The sequence below is a fragment of the Petaurus breviceps genome, unplaced genomic scaffold, assembly GCF_028583685.1.
Source record: "Petaurus breviceps papuanus isolate PSGF00001 unplaced genomic scaffold, PetGlider_PUasm1.0 184, whole genome shotgun sequence".
NCBI classification, from domain to species: Eukaryota; Metazoa; Chordata; class Mammalia; order Diprotodontia; family Petauridae; genus Petaurus; species Petaurus breviceps.
In genome coordinates, this window is record NW_027185793.1 from 98,621 (window position 1) to 110,901 (window position 12,281).

Below are 12,281 nucleotides of genomic sequence, written 5' to 3' on the forward strand. Positions count from 1 at the left end.
AGAAAGAAAGAAAGAAAGAAAGAAAGAAAGAAAGAAAGAAAGAAAGAGAAAGAAAGCCCAGCTTCCTTCATTCTCCTGAGTAAAATAGTACCAACACTTAACTGTTGCTGCTGCCTAAACCTAGTGCACTTCTGGACAGGGTTTTCCTGGACCTTTCATTCCACCAGTCAATAAGCATTGTTAAGTACCTACCCTGTAGGAAGCCCTGTGCGGAGCATTGGGGATACAAGGAGAGGCAAAAGGCACCTTTGCCCTCAGGGAGCTCACAAACTAACAGGAGATAATAAGCAAACAATGGTGTACTTTTGTTATTGTTCAGACATGTCTGACTCTTCATGCCCCATTTGGGATTTTCTTGGCAAAGACACTGGAGTAGTTTTGCCATTTCCTTCTGTAGCTCATTTTACAGATTAGGAAACAGAGGCAAACAGTTAAGTGACTTGCCCAGGATCACACAGCTAGTATGTTTGAGGTTGGATTTGAATTCAGGTCTTCCTGACTTCTCCCTAGCTGCCCAAGCTTGAGGGGATGTTTTTCCTTTCTCTTCAGTCTGTAAGGATGAAAAGTACTACCTGTGGTATGACTTTCTGAGGGTCTGGGAGAGACTGATTATTGTCATTGTATATATACTGCAGCTAGATGGCATAGGTAACAGAGCACTGGGTGAAGAGTCAGGAAGACCTAAGTTCAGATTTGATCTCACACACTACCTATATGACCCAGGGCAAGGCACTGAACTTCTGCCTCAGTTTTCACATCTGTAAAATGCAGATAATGGTTAACACCTTCTTCATTGGGCCATTAGGAGCACAATGCCCAGGACACAGTAGGTGTTTAATAAATGACCGTTTCCCTCCCCTTCCCCTGTTCTTTCAAAGAGAACAATGGCCAGAAGACGAAGGTGGGCTTCCAATGGACTGAGGAGGTACTGAAGAAGTGAAAGGTGGTAGACTCAGAAGGAACAGAGAAGTCTTCGTCTTTATGATTTGGTTCTTTATTGTAGCGATTCACAAAGGGCCCTAGACTTGGATGCAGAAGACTTGGGTTAAGTCTTGGCTTCACTGGCTGTGTGACCATGGCTCAGTCACTTAACTCCTCTGAACTTGTGTTTCTTCATCTGTAAAATGGGGGCACTGCTTTGCTCACAGAGTTCCTGTCAGTAAAGTACCAAGAGAACTCTCTAAGTGCTTTATAATTGTGAGCTGGTATGTCATCAGAATTTTATCTCAAAGAGGTCAAATGTACTTTTCTATTATAGTCACAGGATGACTGTACCTCAATGATTTACTGTGCTTGGATGATCAAATTTCAAATTAGAATTCCTAAAATCTACCCTTGTACTAACTAGGCTGAGCTTCATTTAATCTTGCTGCTGACTGGGAAGACCTGTTAGGAGTTTGCATTCGCCCCAGGCCTCCGCTAAGTAGTGTTCCAGTGCCAGATAATAGGAGATTCTGATTGATGGACTGACAGATAAAAGGTTTTATTCTAAATTAAACTCCTGGTGGATCAATAGTTACCAGCATGTAAATGGATGGTCATTAGCCCCCTAACTGGCGGGCTGATTTGCTGATAAGAAAAATGATACCACTGCTTACATAATTAAAACTGCTCCCTAGGAGTGGTTTCTAGAGCAGTGTATCCTAGAGGAAAGACGAAAGGTACCAGATTTAGAGCATTTGCTGTGAAGGTAAGAGGTGGCTGGGGGGGGGGGCGGAGTTATGGCCCATAGGCCAGATTCATCTAATCAATCAGTCCTACAGGTTATTGTTCAGTCATGTCTGATTCTTTGTGACCCTGTCTGGGGTTTTCTTGCCAGAGAGACAGGAATGGTTTGCCATTTTTCCTTCTCCAGCTCACTTTACAGATGAGGAAACTGAGGTAAATAAGGGAAAGTGACTTGCACAGGGTCATACAGCTATTAAGTGTCTGAAGCCGGATTTGAACTCAGGAAGATGTCTTCCTGACATCAGGCTCAGTACTTTATCCATTGTACTACCTAGCTACCCCAGTCTTATATACCCTAAGGGAAATATTGTAAAGTTTGGTCTTTTGGTTATCCAGGGGATTGGGGGTGGAGGAGAGTAGGGGAAGAGGGGAAGAGGAAGAGTAATACTTAGAAAATTTAGAGTAATCAGGCTTACAGAGGTTGATGATGGACATATAAATCTGGTTTCCACTGGATTGCTGAACTAAGGGTAGAAGAAAGTAGCCATGTGTAATAAGAATGTAAATTTTAAAGATCTTCCCTGCCCCTAGGCTAATGTGCACCTGAAGCCTGGGGTGGGAGGCTTGTTTTTCAGTAGATACTTCTTGATTGGCCAGTGAGTCAATAAGGTTGTTACATTTTCTGAGCCAGGAGAAGGCTATATAAGCCCTGATGTGTAGCTTTGTTTTGGGACTCACTTTGAGAAATATTCTGTGATTTGATCTGAATTCTGGGAAGCCGTTGTTGAGAGTCCCCCGGCTTTGAAAAACCCAGAATGTGGAAACCCAGATGTTGACTGGGTATGGATGTAATGGTTGGACAGTTTGGAAATCTGTCTACTTGATGTTTCTGTCTTGATAATTATGCCTGTATACTTTGAGGTTCAGGGTGCTGACCTTTTCTCCTGAACAAGGTAAACGATATATGTCTGACTGATTAAAGTAAGCTTGGTAACCCATTTTGAGTTGCTTTCCTTTAACAAAGCAGATCCAAGAACCTGTGGTAGCTGCAAACCCTGAGGACTCTTGGGGTGCTTGCTGCTACACCATGCTGTTATTTGCCCTTCATTCTTGAAGAAGACAATGACATTATAAGGGTTTTCTCTTGACTTGATGCATGAATTACATGTAAGTGAGGCAGAACTGTGCACACCACACTGCACGGCCTTACTCTCTCCTCTTGAGTAAGTGAAGTTCAATAGCAAGACAAAAGTCAAGATGACTAGCCCGGGATTTTAGGAATTCTAATTTGAAATTTGATCATCTTGATGCCCAGGAGCATATTTTGTGAGATATTTGGGAGTTTGGGGACTAGATTTTTTTTTTAATTTTAATTTTTAATTTATGGGAAGTGGGAGAAAAGAGATAGGGAAGGAAAAATGAGCAAATACTGAAGATTCATTTACCTGCCATTTCCCAAGAACTTTTTAGGTTTTTTTGTTTCTATGTTTTTATGTTGAGGGTAAAAAATAAAAAATCTCATTAAGGTTTATCATGTCAGCTAAGCAATACTTTCTAATTTCCCATTGTTTTTAGTGCCATCTATAGCTTCTTACATTTCAAATCAAACTTTATTTTTGAAATGCCTGTAATTTTTCACACACTTATGAGATTTATGTCTTCTTCTTCCTACTTGTGTGAAGTTTCAAAGAAAGTTTGTATTTTTTCCTCCAGATTTAGTCTTCTTGAAAGTAATCAAGATTGACCATACTTCAATCAAGATTGACCATATTTAAGAGATTTCTTTCAAAATGTGATGATAAAGTTAGGGTTAGGGTTGGGGGTTGGCTGATTTCTTTGGTTACCAAGTAGAGATGTTTGGGTTGAATCAGAAATGTTTACTCTATCCTAGTCAATAAAGTACCACATCTTTCTAAAAACAACAACCACTATACAATTGAGAAATCATTCATACCAAATAATGTGTTGCCTGTAAGAGAATTCCTAGTATATATGAGAGCAAGTGATCCCTGAGCCGAATAATCTAGATGGTTGGTTGCTGTGGACAATTCCTAAGTTGAGGGAAGTAGAGGAGATTCAGTTCAACAAATATCTGTTAGTACCTACTGTATGTAAGGTTATTGTGCTAGGCACTCAGGGTAGAAAGACAAAAACAACAATTAAAGTCCATACCCTCAAGAAGATTACAGTCTCCTGCAAGGATACAACAAGCAAAGAAGTAAATGAGTAAATTCATTACATTCTCCTGGGAGGACATAACATGTAAATAAGTAAACAGGAGGTCATTTGAGGGGGTAGAGAGCATTGGCAAATGGAGAGCTCAGGGATGGCTTCTCCTTGGGTAGCATCTGAGGAAATCTGGAAGGAATCTAGGAACTCTAAAACTCTGAGGTGATAGGGCAGTGCCTTCTAATGGAGAGAGAAGGAATGGTTTCTCCTTGGGTAATCTGGAAATCTGGACAAGATCTAGGCATGTAATAGGGAGAGGTGATTTGGGAGTACATTCTATACATGACAGAAAACCTATGCCAGGGCTTTGAGATGGGTGATACAGAGATCATCAGTTTGGGTAGAGAAGGGGAGAAATGCAAAATAAGTCCTGAAAAGCAGGAGAAAGTCAGGTGGTGGAAGGTTTTAATATCAAGTCAAGGAGTTTCTGTTTTGTCAGTGTGGCTTTCCATCTTTGCAGATCAACTCTATGTCAATAGATGAAGGGCTGAGGATTAGATTTAGAGTCACTAGATCTGAGTACAGAGAGATGGAGAATTTTGACTGCGGGAGAATAAGATGGCCGAGGCTGGGGCTGTGGGAGAGGGAACATTTGAATCTTTCCCTCTGCTCCCTTTTTATCCTCATTCTTGGTTCTTTCTTGAAGTCTCTCTTAGCCCCATCTCTTTGTCCCTTTTTCTTTCCTTTTTTACTACTCTCCTCACCCCTCCTTAACTGGCTATAATAGAACTAAAGTATATAATTATTTCTTGCATTTACTGAATAATGCTTTGTTTTCTCTTCTGGGTAATTTTATATTCTTCCTATATAGCCACTCCATATTGTTATTACAGTTCTGTTTGAAGATAAAGAAACAATCTTTCAGTGCTGCATGCTTATTTTTTTATAAGTAATCCAAACATTAGCTTTTTACTTATATGTAACCCCTAATTGACTTTCTTCTATGAATAAGTGACCTTAGTTTAAAAAAAAATTATCTAATCTTGTGCTAGAGACTATGCTATTTGTCTCCTTATTGACTTACCGGCAAGAAGCCTTTTGAGTAGAATAAACAAATTCACATTTTCCATGTATGCAGTAACCATTGAAGTTTTCAGGGCAAGGTATGTGATTTCCAATATAAATATCTTCTCTTTGATCACTGGCATCTGAAAGAATCACATAAACACATTCACTGGATATCAAAATGAAAATAGGAAAAAAAACCCTGGATTTTATTTTCTCCTCCAAAGATTTGTGATGACAACAGGAAAGAACAAGGTTGTTGGGTAACTAGGTTCAAATTATTTTGAAAACTCTACAACATGGGGCTATTATAAGCTACTGTTATTTGAAAACCAAGCACTAAAGAAAGTCAAATTCTTTTACCAAAGAAATATGGTGCATCTCTGCGACTGACAGATGGAAGAGGGGTAATGTTTTTTTGAGCAAAGTAGCTAATTCTAATCTTTCATTTGTGAAGGCTAAAAAAAATTGATATGAAACAAAGTAGAAAATTTTCTAAGACATTAAAGTCAAAGCTTTGAGTAAGGAAAAGTGTTACTCATATCTTTTGCTTTTATGCCAATCATTTCTTGATCTATTTGCTTTTTCTGCTTACTCTAGCCCCTATTGAAACCTTCCTTGTAAAAAAGAAAAAAATAGTTAAGCCAAAACAAAAGACAAAATAACTGGGCCTGACACAGCAGATGCCACATTCTGAACCCACAGTCCCCCACCTTTCTTCCAAGAGGAGGAGGGGATATGTCATTGTCAATTTTATGGTACCAAGATTAATCACTACAGTTAATCAAACTTGAGCTACCTTTCAGTATTCTTTTCATTTACATTTTTCTGGCCTTTGTGTATATTGTTTGCTAGTTCTGTTTATGTTATTCTGCTTTACATCACACAAAACTTCCCATGTTTCTCTATATTACTCAGAGTTGTCATTTCTTAGGGAGGCAGCACAATAGTAGAAAGGGTTTTGCCTTTGGAATTGGAGGACTTGGGTTCAAATCTTACCTCTGACACTTACTATTTGTGTTATACAGGGCAAGATACTTTAAGCTCTCCAGTTTTCTGTTTCTTCAAATATAAAATGAAGGGGTTGGAGTCAATGACCTCTCCGGTCCCTTCCAGCTATAGATCAATGATTTTATATACCACATTGTGTTAAGCCATTCCCCGATCAATGGGTTTCCATTTTGTTTCCAGTGTTTTGCTACCACAAAATATGCTGCTGTGAATATTTTAGCATATATGGCACCATTAATTTCTCTCTTTGACCTATTTGGTATGTGTGCCCAGTAGTAGGGAATCCTGAGATCAATAAGGATTTTTCTTATCACCTCTAACTTGATAATGTAGATGAAAAAATCAAAACAAAATAACCCTTCTTTTCCTCTTAAATTCTTCCCACTGTTTACCATGGACTAAGACCTTTTATGCTTCTTTATCTCTCTTTTGACCAGCTGCCAAATCATGCTGCTGTTTATATGGCATTATGAATTTCCATCTGGTCTGTCTCAATCACCACTGCCAAATCGTTTGATTAGGGCTTGTCCACTGTACACCTGAATGGTCTGAAATCTTTTTGTTTTTAATCAGACTCTCTCTTCCCTCCTCTTATTTATCCCATACACACACACAGCTGCTATAATCATTTTCCATTCCTGCTGTTTTACTCATGGCAGCATGGATAATGATCATATTTCTCATCAGCAAAGTACTATATATGACAGTTACCATCAGTTGGCATGGGGATAGCTACTGATGAATCACTAGTTTCTTGGCTAGTGAAAATAAGATTCTTCTTTGAACTTTGAAGTAGCTTCAATATGCTTCTCACTTGGCTTTTGATTTCTCTTTCAAAAAGCACCAAGTCACCAGTTGATAGGACAAGGGACCTTGATTACCTCTATTTGTTAACAACAGGTCAATTAGTGTTGGCCAATAAAATCCAGATATTTCAGAATGTTAGAAAATAATATGTTGTATTTGAGACCCAGAACTCATAAATCCATAGAATGTCAGAACTGGAAGATACCTTAAGAGATCATCTTGTACAACCCCTTCAATTTTTTACACAAACAGACTATGCCCCCAAAATTTCTCTGAATTTTGAAAGATCAAATAAGTAGGGCTAATATTTTGTGCCAGATGATATGATCTTTAGGTGGATTCTAAAAGGAGTGAATAACTGAATTCAGAGTGCTGATTAACTGACTGGTATTCATATGGAGAGAAATCTCTAGAGATATGCAGCAGGATTCTGTCTCCAGTCATCTTCAGGTCAACATTTTTATAAATGATTTGGATGAAGACATAAATAGCATGATTAGCATATCTAAAGACTACATGGAACTAGGAAGTATAATTAATACTATAAGAATCAGGCATTAAAGAGATCTTGATGAGGTAGAACAGTGGACTAAATCAAATAAGATAAAGTTTAACAGAGTTCAAACCACACTATTCCATTTTGAGGGAAGCTCTAACTGTTAGAAAATCCTTCCTCAGATTGAGTCAAAATCTATCTCCCTGTAATTTCTTCCTTTTTTTTTTGGCTTTTGGAGGGGGATGACAGGGCCCTTGGGGTTAAATGACTTGCCCAAGGTCACACCACTAGATTTTTGTGTTAAGTGTCTGAGTTCAGATTTGAACACAGGTCCTCCTGACTCCAGGGTCGCTGCTCTATTCACTGCACCATCTAGCTGCCCCCTCCCTGTAATTTCTATACATACACACATATACTATATATGTATATATACATCTATATATACACACACGTATATATATATATACACACACATATACATATATACATGTATATGATTGTAACAGGGGTTTTGTTTTTCTTTCTTTAAGTTCATTCATTTTGTTTTTGTTCTCATTTGTTGTTGCTGTCATTCAGTCATTCAGTGACACCTGGCTCTTCATGATCCTCTGGTCCATACTGTCCATGGGGGTTTCTTCCCAAAGATACTCCAGTGGTTTGCCATGTACTTCTTCAGTAGATTAAGGCAAACAGAGGTTGAGTGACTTGCCCAGGGTTACACACAGTAAATGTCTGAGGCTAGGTTTGAATTCAGGACTATTTATATTTGTAACAGAGGCTTTGTTTTTCTTTCATTCTCAGTTGGGAGAAGGATTTGGGGTACTTAAGAAATAAGGTAGATTTTTTTGATTAAATATACATATATGTGTGTATATGTGTATATACACACATATAAAGACACAAATATATAAATACACACATATAATGTAAAAATAATTATCTATCCCAGATTTATGTCACCTGAAAATGTGGTCTGACTAGAGCAAGGTACACCAGTATTATTACCTCCTTATTCCTGGAAGTTGGGCATCTCAATGTAGCCTAAGTATGCATTAGCATGCAGTTCAGTAGGACCTCCAGATCGTTTTTTTTTTTCTGGTGAACTGTGTCTAGTCATGCCTCTCCCATCTTGTACTTATAAAACCAACTTCCTGAAACTAAGGGTAGAACTTTACATCTATCACTATCAAACCTGACCTTATTAAATCCATTCTAATTTATTAGGCTGTCAGTTCTCAGCATACCTGAGGCATTTAAGAAACATTTGTTGATGGAATGAAGGAACCAGGGACACTCTGTCTTACTCCATGAATATATCCTTATAATTTGTGGTACAGCATTGTTGAAGGAAGAAGGGGAGTATTTCATGGTCTAGGCATGAAGTGTTTGTTTCAAAAAAAAAATGTATTACTGAGGAAAGCTTCAAATGTTCTAGTTACCTTCCATACTATGTTTAGCCAAGAACAGGCAGAGAGTGGCTCTGCTTCAGCAAACATTGCTGATAGATTCTAAGCCTGACGCAGAGGGCTCAACAGTGATAGATTCTAAGCAGCCATCTCAGATCTCTGTGCAATCTTTGCTAATATGAATTAGATGGTGAAGATAGATGACCGTGCAGTCTTTTTTAGCATGCAAAGGCAGTCTATAGTAACAGATAATGTTGGACATGGAGTCAGATTTAGAAGATCTGTAGTCAGGATATAGGATAAATTCACATCCTGTCTCTAATACTTACAAGTTATATAATCATGAATACATTATTTTAACTCTCTACAGATTCCTAATCTTTGAAATGGGGATAATAGTACAAGTAGTAATAGTACCAGGGGTAATTGTGAAGCCCAAATGCGATATTATACATAAAGAGCTACATAACTGTCACTTTTATTTACCATCATCAGCATTTTCAACCATACTGAGTATATGACTTTCAGAAAGAATAATAGTATTTATATACTGCTTTAAGGTTTGCAAAGCACTTTACAGATATTATCTAATTTTGCCTTCACAAGACCTCTGAGAGAAAGGTGATATTATTATCCCCATTTTGCATTTCAGAAAATTGAGGCAGACATAGGTTAAGTGACTTGCTCAGTGCCATGCAGCTAGTAATTATCTCATAAATTAAATCATTTATTCAATATTATAACCGGATCATAGCATGTAGGGCTGGAAGGGTCTTCAGAGATCACTTAGCCCACCTCTGTGTAGAGTCAGGATAGAAAACCAGTCTTGTTTGACATTTATCCACATGCTGCCTCTTGTTGTTATTTAACTTCTCATGGGTATGTTAATAAGATTTTAAATTCCTTCAAACGGGGTGGCTAGGTGACGCAGTGAATAGAGCACCTGCCCTGGAGTCAGGAGGACCTGAGTTCAAATCTGGCCTCAGACACTTAACACTTACTAGCTGTGTGACCTTGGGCAAGTCACTTAGCCTCAATTGCCTTGCCTTCCCCCTCCAAAAAGCAAAAAATAAAAAAATAAATTCCTTCAAGCCATAAATAACTGTCTATGCTGCTTTTATATTTTTTTTTAAATTTGCATTAAATGAGATATTTCTAAAGTGTGCCAGTTCCCAGCACATAGTGGGTGATTAATAAATGCTGGCTCTCTTCCTTCTTCCCCTGTATTCCCTAATAACTCCAAACATTCAAATAACTGTCTAAACCATTTGTTGAGTATCTGCCTTAACACTTCTCACCTAAAATGCCCTAGTGTCTATTTGTCTGCAAGAGGGTTGTTTTTGTGGTTGTTGTAGTACAGCCCATTTCAGTTGTGTCCAACCTTTTGTGACCACATTTGGGGTTTTTTTTGGCAGAGATACTAAAGTGGTTTCCTTCTCCAGTTTATTTTACAGATGAGGAAACTGAGACAAATAGGGTTAAGTGACTTTACCAGGGTCACACAGCTAGAAAGTGTCTGAGGCCAGATTTGAACTCAGGAAGATGAGTCTTCCTGACTCCAGACCTAACACTCTATCCACTGAACCAACTAGCTGCCCCCAACTTGTGAGTTGGAGGCCTCCTCAAGAGGGTTAGGATGTAAATAAACACCCATGTAAACCTTATACTTTAAAAAAAAACGTGTGTGATTTCTCATGTTTATACTTAGAAACTTTGAGGAGATGGCTGTGCTGGGTATAAAGATTTTCTAGTATCTCAGAAGTGATCTAGAGGTTTTGAAATTTAATTTCATCAAGTAACTTGAGCCAAGTCAATTATTTTTGTGCCTGTTTTACCCAATCAGTCTACTAATTGGTCTCAGGCTTAGGTTTCTCTTTGGTTACCAAGACCTTTCTTGTTTTTTTTTTTTAAGCAATTGGGGTTAAGTAACTTGCTCAAGTTTACATGGCCAGTTATTATTTCTGGGTATGGTGCTGAGTATCTGAGCCCGGATTTGATCCAGGTCATCCCGACACTGGAGCCGGTGCTCTTACTCACTGAGCCACCTGGCCGCCCCCTGACCTTTCTTCTTATAGGATGGATTTGTTAGGTCTCTTTGGAAGATAATATTTTCTAGTTAGTGGTTGTACAAGAGTACATGAACAGGTAGCACAGCTGATGGGGGAGGGGGAGGGGTTTATGGGCGGTGCCATGGTTGTTTTGAATGAATATGTATAAGCTTGATGGGGTGATCTCCATATAAGGCCATGAGGTGATCACCATATGAGGCCATAAATGTAAAACTGCGATGTGATTGGCTCGGATTCGCTATATATTTTCTTGTGTGAGAGGGCGCTCTCTCTCTCTCTCTCTCTCTCCGCCATGTAACTGCTGAAGAATAAACCACCCCGCTTCACTCCTCCGCCTTCTGTCTGGTGTTTTTCCCCGTGAGGGGCCGGTGACGACCGAAGACCCGGGATGGGTAAGTGAGAGGGCTGTGGGGCTAGTCGTCTAGATCTGTTGTGAGGGCAAACGCCCGCAACACACAGCGAGTAAAAGCGTCCATCCAGCATCGGGATGACCTGGGGATCGAATCTGGGCTCAGACACTTAGCACCCACCCAGAAACACCTGGCCATGTAACCTTGAGCAAGTTACTTAAGCAAATGGCTCAGCAAGTAAAAGCACCGGCTCCAGTGTTGGGATGACCTGGGGATCAAATCCGGGCTCAGATACTAAGCATCACACCCAGAAATAACTGGCCGTGTAACCTTGAGCAAGTTACTTAACCCTGATTGCTTAAAAAAAAAAAAAGAGTACATGAACAAAGAGAATTGATTTTTGGCATCTCCCCAGGGCTAATAAGTCTGGAGAAGTTCCCTATCATTGGAGGTGGGAGGGCTCTAAATTGTTAAAGCAGACAGATACCCATTAATATCACCTAAAAAGCAGACTGAAGATTGAGTTGTGACAGGTGGTGTCAGAAAGCAAAAATGGCCATCATAGCAATTCCAGGAAACAGAGCAAACCAAGGAAGCCACAACTGGCATCTTATATTTCAATAAAGAAAGCACAGTGAGAGGGTACCTTTCACATCTGGTCGATATTGTAATCCATCATCTTTCTTTCCCAACAAACTAGTATCATCAGTGTCTGTAAGATAAGATAATTTTTAAAAATTAAGGTTTGTGAGATTTTTAAATCATTTTTACAAAGCCTCAACAATTTGAGGAATTATCTTGGTAAAATAAAAGTTTTTGTATTTATGGCCAAAACTCAATTACTCTCGAGGTTGTCATCTTTTTCTCATTTCCTACCTCTTTAGTTACTCCTCCCCCCATTGCCATTTTCTATTTCTTTGCCACCCACAAAGTCTAATGGAACTTGACTGAGTAGCTTCACTATTTCTATAACTCAGTGCATTTTAAGTATATGTTTAATTTAAATTGATTTTGGTTAAGCCAAACCCTATCCATCACAGAATCTCAGTATTGGAAGAAAACCCAGAAGTAAGCTAATTAATCCTACACATGAATTGCAAAAAATAAATAAATAGATGACAGTAGTTTGCATTTATTGAGCTCTTACTATGTGCCAAGTACAATGATAAGCCCTTGGAATACAAAGAAAGGTGAAGAAAGAAAGAAAGAAAGAAAGAAAGAAAGAAAGAAAGAAAGAAAG

At 38.8% G+C, this 12,281-nt stretch overlaps 1 protein-coding gene across 2 annotated transcripts in view; it reads right to left on the reverse strand.

Annotated features, from left to right (window-relative positions):
* TMEFF1 (transmembrane protein with EGF like and two follistatin like domains 1) overlaps positions 1-12,281 on the reverse strand; it is a 150,389-nt gene that overhangs the window by 21,923 nt on the left and 116,185 nt on the right. Inside the window, exons 7-9 of one of the 2 annotated variants that reach the window (XM_069088065.1) lie at positions 11,688-11,753; positions 4,922-5,045; positions 718-1,153 (exon numbers count right to left, since the gene is read on the reverse strand). In XM_069088065.1, the coding sequence (XP_068944166.1) occupies positions 1,114-1,153; positions 4,922-5,045; positions 11,688-11,753 (230 nt within the window). In that variant the 3' untranslated portion in view covers positions 718-1,113. Of the gene's footprint in view, positions 1-717; positions 1,154-4,921; positions 5,046-11,687; positions 11,754-12,281 lie in introns of those variants that run through there. The other variant, XM_069088064.1, reaches the window with a different exon arrangement.